Source organism: Suncus etruscus, chromosome 1 (genome assembly GCF_024139225.1).
Source record: "Suncus etruscus isolate mSunEtr1 chromosome 1, mSunEtr1.pri.cur, whole genome shotgun sequence".
In the NCBI taxonomy this organism is placed as follows: Eukaryota; Metazoa; Chordata; class Mammalia; order Eulipotyphla; family Soricidae; genus Suncus; species Suncus etruscus.
This window is the reverse complement of record NC_064848.1, coordinates 61,508,822-61,532,778: the sequence shown is the minus strand read 5'-3', so window position 1 is coordinate 61,532,778 and position 23,957 is coordinate 61,508,822. Positions and strand designations below refer to the sequence as shown.

The following is a 23,957-nucleotide window of genomic DNA, read 5'->3' as shown; positions in this document are numbered from 1 at the left end:
GAAGGTACCCTAGGCCTTCCCCCACCATCCATGCGGCTCCTTAGGGAGGGTCCGGGTGGGGCTCTGAGCTTCTGGTCTCCCAGCTTCTTGAAGGATCTCTCCTTCCTGGGAGCCGGGAGTCTAGCAGGAGGAGGTTTGGCTGGCACTGGTAATCTCTGTCCAGTCTACATTTTCAAAATCGCGCGGGGGCTACGCACAAGAAACATTAATAGTACTCTCACAAGAAACATTAATAGTACTCTCACAAGAAACATTAATAGTACTCTCACAAGAAACATTAATAGTACTCTCACAAGAAACTGTCATAGTACTCTCACAAGAAACTTTAATAGTACTCACTATCATTGAATTATGTTTTTATGTATGCAGAATGTCTATTTTTTACTCTGCCCTTTTGCATACCCCTTCATAAGTTCATATTTCTCTTTAACTTCTTTTTTTTTTTTTTTTTTTTTTTTTTTGTGGTTTTTGGGTCACACCCGGCAGTGCTCAGGGGTTTTTCCTGGCTCTGTGCTCAGAAACTGCTCCTGGCAGGCACAGGGGACCATATGGGACGCCGGGATTCGAACTGATGACCTTCTGCATGAAAGGTAAACGCCTTACCTCCATGCCATCTCTCCGGCCCCTCTCTTTAACTTCTTTAACTCCTATCATCATTACTCCTTTTATACCCTTTCTAACTTAAGTACTGTTGAGTCCTAAGTCACAGACCAAAGTGGTGCCCTAGAGTTAACACCCACCCAACTATTTTAAAAGGCATAAAAAGGACACATATCTTTTCAACATTTTATGGGTGTTTTCTTTGACAGCTATAACTTTTGCTAAATACTTTCTTATACAGTGATGATCCCCCCCCCCATGTTTTTTATCTTCTCTTTGTGAACTGCTCAATATGGAATTTGGTGTGAAAGAATCCCTCAGTTTAATACTTATGTTTGAACCAAGTCATGGGTCTTGTTGGAAATGTTCTAATGCCCCCATATATCTGATAGCACCACGTGGCTTTATATCTTGTTTGCGTAGGCACACTAACATGGAAAAATACTATACATACCAATAAGTTCTTATCTAATAAAAATCTTGTAGTGCAATGAGACCTTACACCCTGAACATTGACATAAAGACCTGGCACAGGCCTCAGAAGAATGGACATTCGCCATTCACCCCTTGATCTACAGAAGACATTTACAAAACATCCAAGGTTGTATATAACATCACCTGGTGGCATTCCTGTACCAGGAAAGACCCTACAGCTGCTCTGACATCTACTCAAAAGAAACACCCCTTAACACTGAGAAGACAACAAGAACAATGACCTGCTTACTGGACAGGGCTTGCTGTATTGCCCCTTAATTGTGAGGTTTGTCTATAACATCACCTGGAAGCAATCCTCTACCACGGAAGACCCTACTACTGCTCAGACATCGTCCTGCTCAAAAGAGACTTCCCTTAACACTGAGAAGACTTAACAACAACAACCTGCTTACAGGAAAGGGCTTCCTGCATTGCCCTTTCATGGTGAGTTGAAACGAGAAGGCACTCCACATCATGACTTCAATGTAGGACATGCAGATTCCAGAATCTTTAATACAGAAACATGAGACCAACAACAGAGACTGTGTGAAAAGTGTGTTGGCACTACAGACAAAGTCTTGGATCGAACGATAACTTTCCTGAGGCCTAGAGCTGGTCTTATGCCAGGAAACTTCAGGGGTAGGATCTCTTTGTATTTAGGCCAAGGTTATTCCTTTCCATGCCTCTCATATTTTGGTGGGCCTATGCAAACAACAATTGCCACTCTAACACCGTTTTTACTGTGCTCCTTTGACTCTAATCCTTAAAACGCACCCACTTAAAATTTGAGGTTAACTTAAGCTAATATGCATGTACATGGAAATGTAAAAAATACTATGCCTCTAATGTTTAAGGAGTTACGTAAGTTTGATGGCTTTAGATTGCCTTGTATCCTGTTATGAAATATTATAATGTGCTACAATCTGGAGACTTGAGGGACAAAGTAATTGCACATGGATTCTGTTTTATTTATCTTAACTTTCTTTGGTGAAAGTTCAAAGTTAAGATATCAGCAAGGGGACTTCTTCTGATAATTATGTTATGGGTGATTGTCCTTCCACTGTAACTTTACCTTATCCTCTTTCTTTGCATCTTTTGTTCTCATAATTAAAAATAAAAAAATTATAAAAAAAAAAAACAGCAACAAAGAAACCCACACACAACTAGAAGACAGAAAATAATAAAAACCAGAGGAGAAATAAATAACATAGAAACTAGGAAAACAATACAAAAAAATCAGTGAGACCAGGAGCTGTTTTTTTTTTTTTAAAGAATAAATAAGATAGATAAACCACTGGCAAGACTCACCAAAAAAAGTGAGGGAAATCACCCAAATAAACAAGATTGCAAATGAAAGTGGAGAAATTACAACAGAACCCCAAGAAATCCAACACATCATGAGACCTTATTACAAACAACTATACTCAGGTTAGAGAACCCAGAAGAAGTTGACAGATTTCTGGAAAAAATATCATCTTCTGAGACTGGAAAAGGAGGATGTAGAAAACCTAAACAGGCCAATCATATCTGAGGAAATTGAATCAGTAATCAAGAAACTCCCAAGAACAAAAGTCCAGGTCCAGATGGTTTTACAGATGAATTCTATCAAACATTCCGAGAAAACTTAGAACCACTGATCCTCAGGCTCTTTCAAAACATTGAAAAGACAGGAATCCTTCCTAACTCTGTTTACGAGGCAAACATCTCACTTATTCCCAAAGACGGCAAAGACCCCACCAAGAAAGAAAACTACAGACCAATCTCACTAATGAAAATAGAAGCAAAAGTCCTCAACAAAATCTTAGCAAACCGAATTCAACAGTACATCAAAAAGAATATACACTATGACCTGTTGTTTAAATTAATTATGTATGCCCTTAGGATGGGCTTGGATGGATGGAAGAACCTTTCTCTGTCATCCCAGGCCACATGGCTCTGCAACCCCCTTTCGGCCTGCGGATACCTGGGTCCAGGAGAGCGGCAGGCAGAAATCTCACTCACAAGCAGGCTTCAGGAAGTATCAGCTTTATTCATGCCCTATCCACCACATGAGTGGTCTATCTTAACCATTTACGCTGGAATCTTATTCAGCCCTGCAACTAAATTGTCCTTCTCTTGCTTCCTCCATGCTGGCAAAATACTTAATCCCTCTCCCTTCCGGACAAAGGCCTTATCTTTTTTTTTTTTTTCTATTTTTTTCTTTATTTAAACATCTTGATTACATAAATGACTGTGACTAGGTTTCATGTAAAGAGCACCCCCTTCACCAGTGCAACATTCCCACCACCAATGTCCCAAATCTCCCTTCATCTCACCACACCCCCACCTGTACTCCAGACAGGCTTTCCAGTTTCCTCATTCATTCACATGATTATGGTAGTTCTCTGTGTAGTTATTTCTATAGCTGCACTCACCACTCTTTGTGGTGAGCTTCATGAAGTGAGCTGGAAGTTCCAGCCCTCCTCTCAGTGTCTCTGAGGATTGTTGCAAAAATGACTTTTATTTTTCTTAAAACCCATAGATGAGTGAGACTATTCTGCGTCTCTCTCTCTCCCTCTGACTTGTTTCACTCAGCATGGTAGATTCCATGTACATCCATGTATAGGAAAATTTCATGACTTCATCTCTCCTGATGGCTGCATAATATTTCATTGTGTATATGTACCACAGTTTCTTTAGCCATTTTTCTGTTGAAGGGCATCTTGGTTGTTTCCAGAGCCTGGCTATTGTGAATAGTGCTGCAATAAGTATAGGTGTGAGGAAGGGGTTTTTGTATTGTAATCTTGTGTTCTTAGGGTATATTCCTAGGAGTGGAATAGCTGGGTCGAATGGGAGCTCAATTTCCAGATTTTGGAGGAATCTCCATATTGCTTTCCATAGAGGTTGGACTAGAAGGCATTCCCACCAACAGTGCATAAGAGGTCCAAAGGCCTTATCTAACCTTCCCAAGACCCCTCCCAGGAATGGGAGGGTCGTGCAGGTAAAGTTACACATAGCAAGACCCCGCCCAGGAATGGGAGGGTCTAGCAGGTAAGATTAAGTTACACAGGAATAATGAGGGGATGGGTTACAACGACCAAGTGGGTTTCATCTCAGGGATGTAAGGATGGTTCAACATAAGCAAATCACAGACTGTTCTTTACACTGACTGTATAGAAAGAGGTGGTACAGTAAATGCACCCCATATACACCTCAACCCAGGCCCTTTGCCTAGTCTGTATTGTGAATTGGGAGACAAAAAAAAAACATAGGCAAATCAATCAACATCAACATCAACATCAACAAGGAGAAAGACAAAAACTAAATGATCATATCAATTGATGCAGAAAAGACATTTGACAAAATCCAACACCCATTCATGCTGAAAACACTCAGCAAAATAGGGTTGAAAGGAACTTTCCTCAAGATACTTACAGCTATCTAAAAAAGCCCACTGCCAACATTATCCTTAATGGTGAAAAACTGAAAACTTTCCCACTAAGGTCAGGAACAAGGCCAAGGCTGCCCACTTTCTCCTCTCCTATTCAACATAGTTTTGGAAGTACTAGCAATAGCAATCAGACAAGAGAAGGGAATCCAAGGAATCCAGATAGGGAAAGAAGTAGTCAAACTATCTCTATTTACAGATAATATGATGATATACATAGAAAACCCTAGAGTCCACAGTAAAACTCCTAGAAACAGTAAGCCAATATAGCACAGTGGCTAGATACAAAAATCAATACACAAAAGACAATAGCATTCCTCTATATAAATAACGAAGCAGAGAAAAAATACATTAAGAAGTCAATCCCATTTAAAATAGTATCTAAAAAATATCAAATACCTAGGAATCAACCTGACAAGAGAAGCGAAAAACCTATACCATGAAAACTTCAAATTGCTTCAGAAAAAAATTGAAGAGGACCTAAGGAAATGGAAGAACATCCCCTGCTCATGGGTGGAAGAATCAACATAATCAAAATGTCCATCTTACCTAAATTGCTATATAGATTCAACGCAATCCCTATCCAAATCCATACATCATTTTTTTTTTTTTTTTTTTGGTTTTTGGGTTACGCCTGGCAGTGCTCAGGGGTTACTCCTGGCTCTATGCTCAGAAATTGTTCCTGGCAGACTCAGGGGACCATATGGGATGCTGGGATTCAAACAACCGACTTTCTGCATACAAGGCAAATGCTTTACCTCTATGCTATCTCTTTGGACCCACAGAAATCATTTTTTAAGGAACTTGAACAATCAATTATAAAGTTCATCTGGAATCACAAAAGACCTAGACTAGCCAAATCCATACCAAAAAACAAGAAACTGGGTGGCATTTCTTTACCTAACCTGAAGCTTTATTAAAAAGCTGTAGTCATCAAGACAGCATGGTACTAGAACAAAGACAGAGTCTCAGACCAGTGGGTTAGAACAGAATATCCAGAGATAACCCCCCAAATATATGGTCAACTAATATTTGACAAAGGATCCAAGAACCTGAATTGGAACAAAGACAGTCTCTTCAACAAATGGTGTTGGAACAACTGGATAGCAACCTGCAAGAAACTAAAGATTGGTCCACACTGCACACCCTACACAAAAATCAACTCAAAATGGATTAAAGACCTTAAAATCAGACCCAAATCTATAAAGTTCATCGAGGAAAAAATAGGAAGAACACTCTAAGACATATACCTCAAAAAATCAGATTTGAAGATGAAATGCCAATGGCAAGAGTACTAGCATCAAACCTGAATAAATGGGATTAAATCAAACTAAAGAGTTTCTGTATGGCAAGAGAAACACTATCTAAAACCAGAAGATAGCTAACAGAATGGGAAAAAATATTCACACTCGACACATCAGATAAAGGGCTGATATCTAGGATATTCATAGCACTCAGAAAGGTGAGCTCCACAAAACCTAATAAATCCATAGGAAAATGGGGAATGGAAATGAATAGACACTCTTCCAAGGAAGACTGACAGATGGCCATGAGACACATGAAAATATGTTCACCATCACTCACCGGAAATCCAAATCAAGACAACAAGTTCCTGTCAAGGGAATTCCCTTTCTAATCTCAATATTTAGTGCGTCCATGCAAAAAAAAAAAAAGCACAAATTAATTTTTTATTGTTATTGTTGTTGTTTTTGTTTTGTTTTGCTTTGTTTTGATTTATGTTTTTATGCTTTGTTTTGTTTTTATTTTGGGACCAGGATTATTGTTTGATTGTTGTCTTTATTGCTGTGGTGCTTTTTGGGTTCTTAGTTTGAGTCTTTTTGTATTGTTGTTATGTTTTTCTTCCTTTTCCCCTTTCTTCTCTTAAACCAATATTTATTGCCTCTAGAAGGACTCCTCCCATTTTTTTTGCTTGTTTAATTTTTGCCCCCCCCCCCGGTTTTTCTTCTTTCCTTCAAACAGAACTACATAACTTGAACTATCTTGTTCCGCCTCAGAAACTGAGGGGGAAATGATGGAGGGTACCAAGACCAAACAGTTGTATGAATATTGAGTAGAAATAAAAAATTATCAGTTGTAGGTACCCAAAATCCAAAGCCAATGACAACAGGATCAATAGCCAATCTACAACAAGCTAGACACAGAGGGGACCACTTCTACTAGCAGCCTGATGGGCAGGAGGATATAAGATGTATGCTGGGAACGGGGAGAGAGAAAGGACAACATTCGTGGTGGGAATGCCCCTGATTCAATGTCACTATATACCTAAAATTTTACTGTGAATGATTTGTAATCCACTTTGGTCAAAATAAAAATTATTATATAAAAAAGAAAAATGATGAAGTAAAGACAATAAATACAAAGGAGGTGGTTTGAAAATTGGGGACTAGAATTAATATGATATGAATATTATGAATAAAAGAAAAAGTTAAGAATTTGCACTTTCTAGTTTAGCCCCTGAATAGACATAAGAATATTCTTATAGATAACTGAAATTGAAAGCCAATCAATTAAATAAAGTAGAAAAACAAATCTAGTTACTTAATAAAAGTATAAAAATATGAGATATCAGATGATAAAAAGTAGATTCAGAATGGAGGGTAGAAGGTGACAAATGAGGAAATTCTTTCAGAAGCTGTGACATAGCTATAAATAATATGTATGTATGTATGTATAAATATGTATGTATGTGTGCTACAGATCAAACCCAAAGCCTCAGATATGTGAGGTACTGCTGATCGTCATCCCCAGCCCTAAAATTTTTTATATAATGTATTTTGCCTTGATGGTTGTAGAGGAAGCTATGAAGGATTCCTACAGAGGAAATAGCTTATTCTATAGCTAGTTATCAGGGGACTGTCCAACAGCAAAGTGGCAGGAATTGTACTTGACACATTTGGGTGCACTTGGGGTTGGATTTACAACTTCAGTTTTGAAGAACAGATGCTGCTTAGCCCGCCCAAGATCCCTGATACCATTTTTAACAGAAATAAAACAATAGGGCTGGAGCAGTGGCGCAGTGGTAGGGCATTTACCTTGCACGCAGCTGACCTAGGACTGACTGCAGTTCCATCCCCCCACATCCCATATGGTCCTCCCAGCCAGGAGCAATTTCTGAGGTCAGAGCCAGGAGTAACCCCCGAGCATCACCAAGTGTGGCCCAACCCCCAAAAGAAATAAAACAATAAAGATATTTGTATTTTAAAATACAAACCCAAATCCCTTCAAATAAGTGCCATTTATAAAATACTTTCTGATATTATAAGGTTTTTTTTAGATTATAATGTTTGTAAAAACTTTAGTATTTCTGTGCTCGCTTTAGCAGCACATATACTAAAATTGGAGCAATACAAAGATTAGCATGGCCCCTGTGCAAAGATTACAATCAAGTTCATAAAGTGTTCCATATTAAAAAAAAAAACTTCTGTATTTCAGACATCAAATGAGTCTCATTTGTATAAAAAATTTGCTGTGCAGCTACAAGTCTCACCCAATTCCTACAAGAATCTCAAAAAAGAGCTATAATTACTCACCTCAGAGTTATCTGCTGTCATGTCATCGTCGCTCAAGTTTTTTTTACCTGTTGGCAAGTAAACAGAGCAGAGATGTGAGTTTCTTTTCTTTTTGTCTCATATTTCTGCATTTTATTTATATTTTATAAAGTCTTTATTTAAATACCGTGATTAAAAATATGATTGTAGTTGGGTTTTAGTCACACATAGAACACCTCCTTCACCAGTGCAACAGTCCCACCACCAAGGCTTCCAATCTCCCTCCTCCCTCACCCCCTTCGAGACAAACATTCTACTTCTCTCACTCATTAACATGGTCATGGTAGTTGTTAGTGTAGTTATTTTTTTAACTGCATTTGAGTTTCAAAGAAAGGTCATACTTACAACTATTTCTTAATTAAGGATAAATAACTAAAATCCCTCATTTATCTTTTTTTGGGGAAGACACACCCAGAAGTACTCAGGGTTTACTTCTGGCTCTGTGCTCAGGGTTCACTCCTAGTGGGTGTGGGACACTATATGGGATGCAGAAATTGATCTTGGGTTAATTGCATGCAAGGCAAATGCTCTGCCCACTGTACTGTGCTATCATCCTAGACTCCATATTTTAATCATCTTTAGTAAATAGCTCAATGGCATTAATAACATTAACAGTATTTTTTAGTATACATTAACAGTATTGTTCAACAATCATCATTTTATATTTTGGCAACTTTTCCAGCATCCAAAGTAAAAGTTTCTGACTTCACAACTCTTAATAATGTCCAATTACTTTCTTTCTAAATTTGTTTAGTCTAGATATTTTACATAATCAGGATAATTTTGTTATGTTTAGTTTATTCCAATTAGTAAAATGTTTTCACTCTTCATGTTGTGGCATGGGTCAAAGACTTCATATAAATAATACCACAATGGGTTTATCATTTATGTGCTAATAATATACATGCGTTGTTTCTACATTTGGACTATTGTGTTTTTATGTTTTTGTTTTGTTTTGTTTTGATGTTGCCATAGATTGAATACAGGAACCTTATACTTGAGGTAAGTGCTCTACCAGAGAGCTACACAATGGGTTATTTTGAAATGCTGCAACACTAAAAAATTGAATCTGTGGGGCCCGGAGAGATAGCACAGCGGTGTTTGCCTTGTAAGCAGTCAATCCAGGACCAAAGGTGGTTGGTTCGAATCCCGGTGTCCCATATGGTCCCCCGTGCCTGCCAGGAGCTATTTCTGAGCCTGGAGCCAGGAGTAATCCCTGAGCACCGCCGGGTGTGGCCCAAAAACCAAAAAAAAAAAAAAAAAATTGAATCTGTGTTTTTAATTATTTTGTTAGAAATTTAGGAATGAGGGTCTGGAGAGATGATTCAAAAAGTTGAACACATATATTACATGTGGACACAGAGTTTATATTTCCAGTACCACATGGTTCCCCATACACTTCTGGGAGTGACCCCAATCACATAGCTGGGGAATAGCTCCTGAGTACTACCTGAAATCCAAAAATAAATAAATAATTTAGGATTTCTGGTTCATACAGTAATTTAAAGGGAGGTGTTTTCTCTTCTTATTCTATTAAACTAGACTTTCAGTTAAGCTAATCACTTCTTGGCCTTTTGGCCAAGCTCAAGTATTGTATTTAAGCTAGTTTTATTAACTTCAAAAATCTCCTAAGGCCTCTGTCTGCTCCAGTTTGCTCCTTTCTCTAAATAAATAGTAAAGTTTTTTTAAACTATAGACTAACTTTTTACCTTTTTTTCTACAAGTCAATAGTAAAAACATTTTACTATTGACTAACTTTTCTCCTTGAAATGAGAATATGGTAAGAAGTAGGAGTTTAGTCACTGGACCTATAGAGACTTTGGAAATCAGAAGCATGTGGAAACTGGAAATTTGGAAACTTTGGAAAGACTTTGGAAACCTAGAAGAATGTGAAAATAAATGTTGAGAAGATATAGTGAAGTAGCTAGTAGAGACAGAATAGTAGTGGAAGACAGTATGATGCCAAATTCAGAAGTACCCAGGACATTTAAAGTAAACTTTCAGAGTTTGTACATAGGAAGACTTGGCTGACCTAGGCAAATAGTGTGTTTTATATTTAAATTTTTTATTATTTCCTGGTCCTTGGGCCACATTCAGTAGTGCTCAAGGCTTTTTCCTGACTCTGTATTCAATCACTTCTGGTGGGGTTCTGGAAACTAGATGGGGGTGCTGGGGATTGAACTTAAATTGTCTGTGTGTAAGGCTAGTATCTTTAAGTCTGAAATATCTCTCGAGCCCCTAAAATTATTTTAATTTGGGGCCCGGAGAGATAGCACAGCGGCGTTTGCCTTGCAAGCAGCCGATCCAGGACCTAAGGTGGTTGGTTCGAATCCCGGTGTCCCATATGGTCCCCCTTGCCTGCCAGGAGCTATTTCTGAGCAGACAGCCAGGAGTAACCCCTGAGCACCGCCGGGTGTGGCCCAAAAACTAAAAAAAATAAAATAAAATAAATTATTTTAATTTATTTTGGTTTGGGGCCACATCTAGAAGTGCATAGGGGTTACTCCTGACTCAGCACTCAGGAATCACTCCTGGCCAGCTTAGGGAGCATATTTAGGATGACAGGATCAAATATACAAAGCATATTTTACCTGCTGTATTATCTCTCCAGTCTCTTAAAACTATTTTAAAATTGATTTAAAATTTTTAAGACATAAAACTCACCATTTAACACATTGACATGCCAATCTGTGCTAATTAAGTCACATTAAGTGTGAGCCACCATTGGTATGCTCCAGCTCAATGTGTTAAAAATATAGTGTGGGGGGCATTTAATTGTGTTTATAGTGTTATATAACTACTATATCTCTTTAGTGTTGAAGTTTCTCATAACTCAGAAAATATTGCCTGCCCTTGAGAGAAGCTCGCCTTCTTCTGCTTCTTAGCATCTGGGCATGAATGTTCACACACATCAGAATGTAACATCATGAAAACAAGCTCATGGGTAAGCCATGATACAAATGAGTAATTTGAGTGTAGGAGGCATTGATCAAATTCTTTGTGAAGTAGTTTCAAAGACTGTTTAGGTTGGTGAGGGGGACGGAATAATATCAATAACACTAGTAATCTTTGGTCTGATTCATTTGAATTAATGGGAGTGAACTGCTATTCCTTGAGAACAAAGAATAAACATCTTGATATTGCCAATATCTAATTTGAAGAATTGCATTGATAAGGTATAAAAACAAATATTTAATTAGAATTTAACCATGATATTAGTGAATAAAGGTTATGCACATAAAATATAAATAAGAATTTCAGAATTGAATAATTTAGATCTAGATTATCCTTGAAAACAATATATATATACTGAAATTTCCCTCAAACTCAGAGAAAGGAGAAAGATATGCATACCATATAATGTCCCATTAATAGAACACTTGGAGAAAACCATGATGTTCTGAGTCAGGGTTCCTGTTTTGTCGGAGAATAGATACTGGACTTGGCCCAATTCTTCATTAAGGCTGGTCGTACGAGCCCGTGCTGGTATATTCCTTGGTGCATAATACATTTTCCGATCCCAGTTGATATAGAAACTGTTACCCAATCTTATTATCTCAACACTAAGAATAAGGAAAGAAAAGAAGTATAAGTAAACATCATCCTACTTTCTTTGTATCTGTCCTGTGTTAGACAAGGCTCAGCATCTGAAAATCAGAGTATCTTCCTTAAGAACCATGATTTTGGAGGTCCTTTCCAACCAGTCAATACTTTGTAATTCAGATTTCATTTATTATCACAAAAGGCTTTATCATCTGGATCCAGATACACTAGATTGACTTTGCTAAGGCACACACACATATACTCCCCTTTCATTTTTCTTTTTTCCAAAATGTATATGAGAAATTTTATATGTTTTGAATTTCTACAATGATGAAAGTAATAGTTCAGCTTACTTTATAAAAGGCTGCCTTAACTTAATTACCATATTTTCCGGCGTATAAGACGACTTTGAAACAAAAAAAAGGTCAAAGGAAAATCGGGGGTCGTCTTATACTCTGAGTATATCCCGAAAAATGTTTCAATATGCCGCTAAACGAAAATTGTCTGAATACTGCCACAAAATGAATTTTCCAACTCGATCCTGTACCAATCACTGCAAAGCTGCTCGGACCGCCTCTCTAACTCGGCCAATCCAAACAGGCTTTTTTTTTTTTTTTGGTGGTTTTTGGGTCACACCCGGCAGTGCTCAGGGATTATTCCTGGCTCCAGGCTCAGAAATTGTTCCTGGCAGGCACGGGGGACCATATGGGACGCCGGGATTCGAACCGATGACCTCCTGCATGAAAGGCAAACGCCTTACCTCCCATGCTATCTCTCCGGCCCCCCAAACAGGCTTTTTGTGCATGCAAATTAGACAATGTTCTGGACCCGAATCTGCACGGTCAAAAGCCTGCTCAGATTGGCCAGAGTCAGAGAGGAAGTCTATTATATGACCTTTGAACCTTTGCTTGTGATTGGCTCACTGTGGTACATACAGTTGCAGCACAGGAACGTTCTGTCTTATACAGCAAATATAGGCCTAAACCTATAATTTTAACTGCAAAATTAGGGGGTTGTCTTATACGCCCAGTAGTCTTATACGTCCGCAAATACGGTAATAGATTATTGATGCTGTTGTATAAATCCAATTGGTGTGGATTTGAGAAAGAAACTTGAAGCAGTCAAAGCTTCTTTGTTTCAAAAGAAGGAAAGCTGGGAAAATAAGAAATAGCTTATAGAGAAATAGAATGCCTGCTTTGAAGACAGACAGGGAGTAGGTGAGGAGGGAGATGGGGCATTGGTGGCAGGAAGGTAGCACTGGTGAGGGGTATACTTTTTGGAGGGGGTTGGTTTTTTGGGCCACACCCGGTGATGCTAGGGATTACTCCTGGCTATGGGCTCAGAATTCGATCCTGCCTAAGGGGACACCGGGGACTGAACCAGGTCCATCCTGGATCTGCCACTGCAAGGCAAATGCCCTACCACTGTGCCATTGCTCCAGCCTAAGGCGGTGTACTTTTTATGACTGAAACCCAACTACAAATATGTTTGTAACCATGGTATTTAAGTACATATATTATTTAAAATAAAAATTAAAAATTAAATAAATAAGTAGAACTAGGACTGGGGCCGAAGGTATAGTACAGCATGTAGGGTGCTTTTCTGGTATTCAGCCAGCCTAGGTTCTATCCATGGCAACCCAGATTGACTCCCCCCCCCCAATATCTTATAGAAGTTGACTCTGGTAAATTTCTAAGTAGTCAATCTATAGGATAGCCTCTCTTGTCCTCTCCACTTTCCCCTCTCTGTTTTATCTAAATTTCCCTTCTTGTCTTTGTCATACTTTTCTTCCATTTAAAATAACACATTGCCTGGGAGCCGGGAGTCCAGCAGGAGGAGGTTTGGCAGGCCCCCGCCATGCCGGAGGCCTTCTTGACCAGGCCTAGTGGGGGTGCGGGACTTGGGTAACCCCAGCACCCCTCTACCGCCTTGCTCCAGATCTCCAGGGCTTCCCCGGGCCATGTGCCTGGGCAAGCCGGTGAGTTGGGCCCCATGGTGGAGCTTGAAGGTACCCTAGGCTTTCCCCCATTATCCATTCAGCTCCTTAGGGAGGGTCTGGGTGGGGCTCTGAACCTCTGGCCTCCCAGTTTCTTGAAGTCACTGGTAATCTCTGTCCAGTCTATATTTTCAAAATTGCACAAGAAACATTAATAGTACTCACTATCATTGAATTATATTTTTATGTATGCAGAATGTCCATTTTGTACTCTGCCCTTTTGCACACCCCTTCATAAGATCATATTTCTCTTTAACTTCCTTAACTCCTATCATCATTACTCCTCATTTACCCTTTCTAACTTAAGTACTGTAGAGTCCTAAGTCACAGACCAAAGTGGTGCCCTGGAGTTAACACCCACCCAACTATTTTAAAAGGCATAAAAACGACACTTATATCTTTTCAACATTTTATGGGTATTTTCTTTGATGGCTATAAACTTTTGCTGAATATTTTCTTATACAGTGACGATCCCCCCCCCATGTTTTTAATCTTTTCTTTGTGAACTGCTCAATATGGAATTTGGTGTGAAAGAATCCCTCAGTTTAATGCTTATGTTTGAACTAAGTCATGGGTATTGTTGGAAATATTCTTACGCCCCCATATATCTGATAGCACCACATGGCTTATTTCTTGTTTGCTTAGGCACACTAAAATGGGAAAATACTATACATACCAATAGTTCTTATCTAATAGAGATGGGAACACACAAATCTTGTAGTGCAATGAGACCTTACACCCTGAACATTGACATAAAGACCTGGCACAGGCCTCAGAAGAATGGGCATTCTCCATTCACCCCTGATCTACAGAAGACACTTACAAAACATCCAAGGTTGTATATAACATCACCTGGAGGCATTTCTCTACCAGGGAAGACCCTACAGCTGCTCTGACATCGATCTACTCAAAAGAGACTTCCCTTAACACTGAGAAGACTTGACAAGAACAATGACCTGCTTACTGGACAGGGCTTGCTGTATTGCCCCTTAATTGTGAGGTTTGTCTATAACATCACCTGGAAGCAATCCTCTACCATGGAAGACCCTACCACTGCTCAGACAGGAAGACCCTACCACTGCTCAGACATCATCCTGCTCAAAAGAGACTTCCCTTAACACTGAGAACACTTAACAACAACAACCTGCTTACAGGACAGGGCTTCCTGCATTGCCCTTTCATGGTGAGGTAAAAAGAGAAGACACTCCACATCATGACTTCAATGTAGGATATGCAGATTCCAGAATCTTTAATACAGAAACATGAGACCAACAACAGAGACTGTGTGAAAAGTGTGTTGGCACTACGGACAATGTCTTGGATCGGACGATAACTTGCCTGAAGCCTAGAGCTGGTCTTATGCCAGGAAACTTCAGGGGTAGGATCTCTTTGTATTTAGGCCAAGGTTATTCCTTTCCATGCCTCTCATATTTTGGTGGGCCTATGCAAACAACAATTGCCACTCTAACACCGTTTTTACTGTGCTCCTTTGACTCTAATCCTTAAAACGCACCCACTTAAAACTTGAGGTTAACTTAAGCTAATATGCATGTACATGGAAATGTAAAAAATACTATGCCTCTAATGTTTAAGGAGTTACGTAAGTTTTATGGCTTTAGATTGCCTTGTGTGCTGTTAAGAAATATTATAATGTGCTACAATCTGGGGACTTGAGGGACAAAGTAATTGCACATGGATTCTGTTTTATTTATCTTAACGTTCTTTGGCTGAAAGTTCAAAGTTAAGATATCAGCAAGGGGACTTCTTCTGAGACTTATGTTATGGGTGATTGTCCTTCCACTGTAACTTTACCTTGTCCTCTTTCTTTGCATCTTTTGTTCTCATAATTCAAAATAAAAAAATTAAAATAAAATAAAATAAAATAACACATTATAGTTGTAGACTGGTGGTTTTCAACCTTTCTATAGTTATGGACTGGCAAAAATTCATGGACTGGTAGTTTTACAATTTTTTTATAGTAATCCCTATCTGAGAGAGCTGTACTGTACTAAATGATATGAATTTTTATTTGAGGAGAGGTAGTGAAGAAATGCTTACTGTCATAATATTGACTCTACTGGTCTTCAAGCAGTGAGTCTTAGCCTCCACCCTCCTTTGCCATACCTGACATCATAACAACATTTCTAAATTAAAAAATTTAAGTATAGTATTTTAGAAAGATATTTCCTGTTTTGAGGATAAAATCCAAACTCCTTGGTCTAGCAAGCTCTTCTTGATTTTACCCTAAATTCTGTCAAGTACTTTAATCCAAGTACTCATTGTTCAATGACCAGTTCAAAATTTAAAATCCCCATATTATTTTACATGCTTATCTTTCTGCTTGCAATTCTGGTTTTCTATTTCTTTCTTGTTTACCATTTCATTAGTGTGATTATGATGTTATTTTCCAGAGAAACTATTCTCTAGAGAGAAGACTCCCATAGCACTCAAATATATACTATATATTTTTGATATTGTACAAGTATTTAAGTTTCTGTATTATTGGTTTGTTATAAGCTTATCTAGACAAAGATCTGCCTTATTAATGTTTCTAACAGCACTTGGTACATCGCAGATCTCTATATCTATTGATTAGCAAGATAAATTTATTGTACAGGACAACTTTCAGGTTGGAATATTACATTGCTAAGTATAAGAAACTTGGAAAGAAGAATGTGATGGAGTTTGTATATGAAAGGGAATGGTGAATACAACAAAGGGAATCAAAATGTTGTAAAAATTTATTTTATATATTTAATTTTTATACAATATACTCATGAAAGGGGGAAAATGATCCTTCTATTTTTCAACTTTTAGGAACCTAAACTTAAGTAAAAATTACACCTGTCAACTTCTTTGAAAACACCTTGAGTTCTAATTAACTTCTGATTTATGTAAATATTTGAACACATCTTATTGATAATTGATGGGTTGTCAAGCTAGGGCTTTCACTCACCAAATTTGTATGCATGTTTTCTAATGATCTTACTTGTTTTATTTAGTCACACAATATTCTGTTCTATTTGAAAGCATGGGAAAATATACAATGCACATAGTATATAGCATAAAATTCAAATATAGTAAGCATCTACAGAATCTCTGGAGGGTTTTAACATTGTTTTGTACAATTGATCCTGTGAAATCAAAGAGCACAGGGCCTATGCTTTCTAAAAGTTCATACTTTATTGAGGAATTATGAAGAAAATGTGATGCTTTTTCCTTATAAATAATCCAAGATGATTAAAGAAACCTACCTCACATAGAGGGAAATGGGCACCAGGGTATTGAGAATAATGAAATAGGACCAAAATATGAGCATGGCAGAGACAACTGATGAAGAAACATATTTTTTCCATGGTAGAAAACTCTGGAACTGGTAACCTTTTAGGGCTTCCCAAGTGCCATGTCCAATTGCTAGGATAATACACATGCAACTTAAAATCAGGAAAATCTAGAAACAAACAAACACAAAGAATCAACCTTTTTACCACAGGTTATGCTACTTGGAGTGTTGCCTCTTGACAAAGCTTTTCTCTTTTCTGGAGGGCAGGACTGCCCTATAGTGCATACGCTCTGGGCAGTAGTACACAGGACCAAAAAGAAATTCCAGCAGGAGTCATTCTTAGGATTTTGAAGGTAGATAACTTATGTAACTTAAGTAAAATATATAAAATATAATTTATTTATAAAATGAAATATACCAATTAAAATTAAGTGCAGCAACTTAAAATCTTTTAATTCAATATTTATAACATCTCTTTTATTAATATATTAGGAGCTTGATGTTAAGTATGAAAATATATTTTATCTAAAGTCAGGTAGCTACTAACTAGTAGAGTCAGGATTTGAGCCACTTCTAAAACACAAACTCTTTTTGTTGTTATTATGTGTTTGTTTTAGGGCCGTACTGGAAACTCTCAGGAGTTACTTGGTTCTGCGCTCAGAAACTACTTCTAGCAGGTTCGGGGATCATTTGGAATGTCGCAGATTGAACCCGAGTCTGTCCTAGGTAAGCACTGTGTAAGGCAAATGTCCTACTACTGTGCTATCCTCAGGCCCACACAAACTCTTAATCATTCCATCACTGAAGTAGGGTGTTGCTTTAACAAAGTCTAAAATGTGCTGCATTGATGTAGCAATTGGAGTGGGTGGTAAGTAAACTAATATAAAAGGTTGAAAACTTAGCAAACAAGTTAACAGTAAAAAATATGATATAACTGAAAGATGTACCAGGTGCATAGAAAGTCCTTCGCTCTAAGGGAAGTGAAAAATTAAAAAAAATTAGAAATTCATGTTTTTAGGCTACCTTTGACAAGTATTAAATAATTATACTAGAGAAATAACTGTCTAATTAGTAAGCAGAAATGACAAGAAATAGATATCAAGGTCATTGAAGGACTGGAAAATACTACGTAAATACCAAAGATGAAGAGATACATACATATTTCCTTAGAATTAAATAAAAAGAATCAACATGGAGACAAACTTCAAAGAAAATCAGCAGCAGCAACAACAAATTCAAAATCAACATGTTACTTTTTTTTCCTACTCAAGATATTATTCCAGGTAATACCAACTTTTTACTTTGTTTTCTCATTTTTGGGGGGAGGGTTACACACCTGCAATGCTTAAATTTTACTTCTGGCTCTGCATTCAGGGATCACACGTGGCAGTCTTGAAGAACTATATGGGATTGAACATGGGTCTGACATGCACAAGACAAATAACCAACCTTGCTATGGTATAAATGTTTGCTACAATCTAGCAAGTGCTGCACTATGGCTCTGGCCCCAATCACAACTTTTTTGTGATTAGAAGGACATAGGGAAAAAAGTGCTGTCGTGTGTGACACCCCCCCAATAACAAAAAAGAAAAAAATATAACTTACCCATAAACATAAATGCATGTCATTTACTAATTTATTATAAATCATTTGAAGCCTTCTGAAGCTGTGGGAGAAAATTACAGGGCTATTTTTAAAGCCTCCGCTGTATCACTATTGCTGGATCATGAGAATAACCCAGGGTTTCTCTTGATGTGCTCTGACTCCACTCTTAGGATCTGCGTACCCCAGAGCCAGATTTTTCTGCTCAGCTGAGACACTAGAGATGAGAATCTTCTCTATCGGCATGATGGCTAAAGGGGAAAGGCAAATTCTGCTCCTTCTTTTCTTTTCTTTTTCTTTCACTTTCTTTCTTTTGCCTTTTTTTACCTTTTTTTTTTTTTTTTTTTTTTTTTTGTGTGTGTGTGGTGCTGGAGATTGAGCCCAAGCCTTACTGCTAAACTACAATCTCCATTAATTCCTGTTCTTTTCTTATTCCTAGGTAGAGAGTCCCTTGTTTCCTCAAGGCTTTCTAAGGGTGTGCACATGTTTTATTTTACTTATAATCATGATGAAAATTCATGGGTGCTTATTCTTGAGAATCACTTTGCTTCCATTTTACAGAAAGAAACAAGAAATTGCTTTATTGTTTTGTTTTGGGGTCGTATTTCTTGTACTGTTAGTCCGACTGTATCCCAGAACTAGTCACTCTTACCTATTTAAGTATTCCCAGGAGTGCCCCATCTCCACTCAATTTGTCAGTACAGCAGAATAGGATATAAAATAAATATCTTATAAATATAAATATATTATATATAAATATCTTATAAAATAGATATTTCCAGAGCACTAATTTATGCAGGTACTTCCAAGAATAAAAAAGTAATAATTACACAATTTCTAAGTAAAGAGGATCCTAATTTTGTAGCTCAGACATTTACTCAAACCCCCCCCCCCACTAATGCAGAAAATAATTCTGAAGTTGCTATCATGTATGATTCAAGCACAGTTGTAGGGACTGAGGATACAATGGAAAAAAAGACATTGTCCTTATTCTCAGAGTTCACAGTTCTGTGAAGATTGGCCCCTCACTCAGAAAGTTTTTTATGTATTTATTTTGGTTTGGGGGATGGTGATACTTGCTTACTGATGGCTCTGTGCACAGGGTTACACCTGTTGGAGTTAGGGGACCATATGGGAAACTCAGGATCAAACAGAATTCTGCTGCATATAAAGCAAGCACCCTATCAGATATGTCTCTCCAGCTCCAAGGCTGACAACACTTTGATCCCCAGCACCACATATAGTCCCCCCAACACTGGGTATCCCTGAGAATAGAGGTAGGAGTAAGTCCTGAGTACAGCTAGGTATAGCCCATTTTCCACCCTCAGCCACCCAAATAATAAAAATAAATGAACTGTTCTTGATCCATTCTGCTGTGACTTAATCATAGCATTACATTTTAAACTGTAAGTGACTTTTACACAAGAGGTATAAAGATTCCCTGGTAAATAGGCTGGGTACTTTCCTGCTTCAGCATCCAAAAATTCTTGAAATTTAGAAAACAACAAAATTCTAATTTGGAAATACCAAGGACTTGCATAGAAGATAGGAAAAATTTGTAAAGAAACAAAAAATGTCTTTGACTTACCCAGAGAACAAGGATATTCATGAGATGGTCTATATGTGTTCTTTTAAAGGTGATATTTCCAATATTCTGCATTAATTTAGTGTCTGGCCCTAAATAAAACAAAGAGACATCAACTCTTAGAATTATTGAGTATATTCAAAGTCTTTAAATTAAATCAAAATAGATTTTTCTGACCATCTAATTATTTTCGATGCCTGGCCTTGGAGAAAGGTTTATATTTGATCAAGAAATAAAATAATTTAAAATTTCTTCTAAGGATTATTGATCCTTTCTTTGTATAGGTCCTTCACCTCTTTAGTTAAGTTGACTCAAAGGATTAATGATCCATCTTTATTCCAATATCATGCTGTTTTAATGACTATTGCTTTATAAAACAATTTAAAGTTGGGGAAAGTAATGCCTCCCATCTTCTTTTTCCTAAGGGTTGCTTTAGCTATTCAGGGATATTTATTGTTCCAAATTAATTTCAGGAGTGTTTGATCCACTTCTTTGAAGAATGTCATGGGTGTCTTTAGAAATATTACTGCAAATTACATAAATTACTGCAAAGTATGTCAATGCTATGTCTTCACTTTACAGTATTTTAGCAAGTCTGGTCTTTTATACAGACTTAAATTAAAATCAGAGCCATAGGCTTCTCCTTCACTTATCAAGTTTATTTAGCTAAGAAAAAATACAACATTTTCTTTTGATTTTTAGTAATTACTTTAAGCACTGTGGTCACAAAATTGTTCATGATTAAGTTTCTGTAAACAATGTACACTATCTTTTACCAGTGCACGTTTCCTGCCACCAATGTCTCCTATTTCCCCTTCCTCCGACCCTCTCCTATTCTCCTCCTGCCTTTTCACTCTTTCTCTTCTGTTTTCCATTTTTTGACAATGTAGTTTTTCCTATTGTTAATTTGCTAATGAAGGAGTATGTATCATGCATATCACTTTATCCCCTTTTAGCATTCCATTTTTGTCCAGAGAGATCAGTTCCAACTATCATTGTCATAGTGGCTCCTTTCTCTACCCTAACTGCACTGCTTCACTGTTTGTGGAAAACTTCCTACCATGCACTGATCCTTCTGGCCCTCGTCTCTATTGTTTCTGGATATTATTACCACCATACTATATTTTCTTATTTGTAGATACAAATAAGTGAGATTATCTATGTCTATCCTTCTCCCCAACTCATTTCATTCAGCATAATAGTCTCCATATCCTTCCAAGTATAGCACATTTCATACTTCATTTTTCCTAATAGCTGCATAATATTTCATTGTGTATATGTATCACAGTTTCTTTATTTTTCTTTTATATTTCTTTATTGAAGCAATATTAGTTTATCACATTCTAGATCATTAAAAATTAGCATCTGGATTATTCTGTATCACAGTTTCTTAAGCTATGCATCTGTTAGGCATTTGGGAGATACACTATTTTATTTTGAGGAAATCCATTGCTAGGACAGGCAGCATTTAAAATTTCTAATTGAACATTCAAGTCCATTCCATTGATATGAGGACCCGTCTTTATTCCAATGCCATGCTGTTTTAATGACTATTGTTTTGTAATACAATTTAAAGTTTAAAGGAAAATGGTGCCTCCCATCTTCTTTTTCCTAAGAGATGCTTTAACTAATCATTCTAATGAATTTCAGGAGTGTTTGATCTACTTCTTTGAAGAATGTCATGGGTATTCTTAGAGGAATTGCATTAAATCTGTACAGTGCTTTGGGGAGTATCGCCATTTTAATGATGTTAATTCTCCCAATCCATTAACAGGGTGTGTGTATCCATTTTCTTGTGTCCTCTTTTATTTCTTTTTTTTTTGGGGGGGGCCACACCCGGCGGTGCTCAGGGGTTACTCCTGGCTGTCTGCTCAGAAATAGCTCCTGGCAGGCATGGGGGACCATATGGGACACTGGGTTTCAAACCAACCACCTTAGGTCCTGGATTGGCTGCTTGCAAGGCAAACGCCGCTGTGCTATTTCTCTGGGCCCCTCTTTTATTTCTTAAGGCAGTATTTTGTAGTTTTCTTTGTATAGGTCTTTCACCTCTTTAGTTAAGTTGACTCCAAGGTATTTCAGTTTTTGTGGCCCTATTGCGAATGGGATTTTTTTTTAAGGTCCATTTCTTCTCTACCATTATTTGTGTAGAAGGCGGCCATAATTTTGTGTATTAATTTTTTGTCACATCCGGCAGTGCTCAGGGGTTACTTCTAGCTCTACGCTCAGAAATCATTCCTGGCAGCCTTAGGGAGCCATGTGGGATGCTGGGATTTGAACCATTGTCCTTCTGCATGCAAGGCAAATGTCCTACCTCCATGCTATCTCTCTGGCCCCAATTTTGTGTATTAATTTTGTAGCTTGCCACTTTGCTATATAAATCTTTTGTTTCTAAAAGCTTTTTGATAGAGTATTTAGGGTTTTCTTAATATAGTATCATGTCATTTGCAAACAGTGAGAGCTTGACTTTTTCCTTTCCTATCTGGATGCACTTAATATCTTTTTTTATTTTTTGCCTAACTTCTATGGCAAGTACTTCCAGTACTATGTTAAATAGGAGTGACAAGAGGAAGCAGCCTTATCTACTACCAGATTTTGGAGGAAAGGCTTTTAGTTTCTCTCCATTGAGTATAATAATATTTGCCATGAGCTTGTGGTAAATGGCCTTGAGCATATTGAGAAAAGTTACTTTCATTCCCATATTGTTGAGAGTTTATATCATAAATGGGTGTTGGATCTTATCGAATGCTTTCTCCATACCTATTAATATGATCATATGGTTTTTATTTTCTTTTGTTGATATGGTGTATTATGTTGACTGATTTATGTATGTTAAACCATCCTTGCATCCCTGGAATGAAACCTATTTGGTCATGGTGTCTGACCTTCTTGATGAGGTATTGAATCCTGTTTGCTAGGATTTTGTTGAGGATCTTTGCATCTGTGTTCATCAGGAATATTGGTCTGTAGTTTCCTTTTTTGCAGTATCTCTGTCAAGTTTTAGTATCAGGGTGATGTTAGCTTCTTAGAAACTATTTGGGAGTATTTCTGTTTCTTCAATTTCCTGGAAAAGCCTGAAAAGGATTAGTAGTAGATCCTCTTGAAAGATTGAAAAGAATTCTATAGTGAATCATCTGAGCCTAGGCTTTTGGTTTTGAGAAGACTTTTTATTACCATTTTAATTTCCTCAATGTTGATGAGTCTGTTTAGATATGCTAGATCATTCTGGTTCAAATATGAAGAATTATAAGAGTCTAAGAATTTATCCATTTCTTCCAGGTTTTTATGTCTTGTGGCATAGAGTTTCTCAAAGTAGTCTCTGATTACCTTTTGAGTCTCTGTAGTATTTGTAGTGATCTCCCCCTATCATTTCTAATTTGGTTTAATAAGTTTCTCCCTCTCTTCAGAAAATGCTCCACAGACATATAATCAATTGATCTTTGATAAAGGGGCAAGTAACGCAAATGGAACAAGGAAAGCCTCTTCACAAATGATGTTGGCACAACTGGTCAGTCACATGTAAAACAGCGAACTCAGACTTCCATCTAACACCATGCACATAGGTCAAATCCAAATGGATTAAAGACATTGATATCAAACCTGTAACCATAAGATACATAAAAGAACACATAGGTAAAACACTCCATTACATTGAGACTAAAGGCATCTTCAAGGAGGAAATAGTACTGTCCAAACAAGTGGAAGCAGAGATAAACAAAAGGGACTACATTAAATTGAGAAGCTTCTGCACCTCAAAGTGACTAGGATACAAAGGCCACCCAAGGAATGGGAGAAACTATTCACCCAATACTCAACAGATAAGGTCCTAATATCTAAGATATACAAAGTACTAACAGAACTTAACAAAAATAATCTAACTC

At 37.5% G+C, this 23,957-nt stretch overlaps 1 protein-coding gene and 2 non-coding genes across 3 annotated transcripts in view; 2 read left to right on the top strand and 1 right to left on the bottom strand.

The window, feature by feature from the left end:
- LOC126008845 (phospholipid-transporting ATPase FetA-like) overlaps window positions 1–23,957 on the bottom strand; it is a 104,435-nt gene that overhangs the window by 42,002 nt on the left and 38,476 nt on the right. The window contains exons 10-13 of the mRNA XM_049773126.1: window positions 20,083–20,171; window positions 16,864–17,060; window positions 11,425–11,633; window positions 4,718–4,727 (exon numbers count right to left, since the gene is read on the bottom strand). Coding sequence (XP_049629083.1) covers window positions 4,718–4,727; window positions 11,425–11,633; window positions 16,864–17,060; window positions 20,083–20,171 — 505 coding nt within the window. The remainder of the gene's footprint in view (window positions 1–4,717; window positions 4,728–11,424; window positions 11,634–16,863; window positions 17,061–20,082; window positions 20,172–23,957) is intronic.
- On the top strand, window positions 4,184–4,314 carry LOC126032432 (small nucleolar RNA SNORA51). The gene has a single exon (XR_007503867.1). It is a non-coding gene; the product is annotated as a small nucleolar RNA SNORA51 (small nucleolar RNA).
- Window positions 7,829–7,932, top strand: LOC126029422 (U6 spliceosomal RNA). The gene has a single exon (XR_007503005.1). It is a non-coding gene; the product is annotated as a U6 spliceosomal RNA (small nuclear RNA).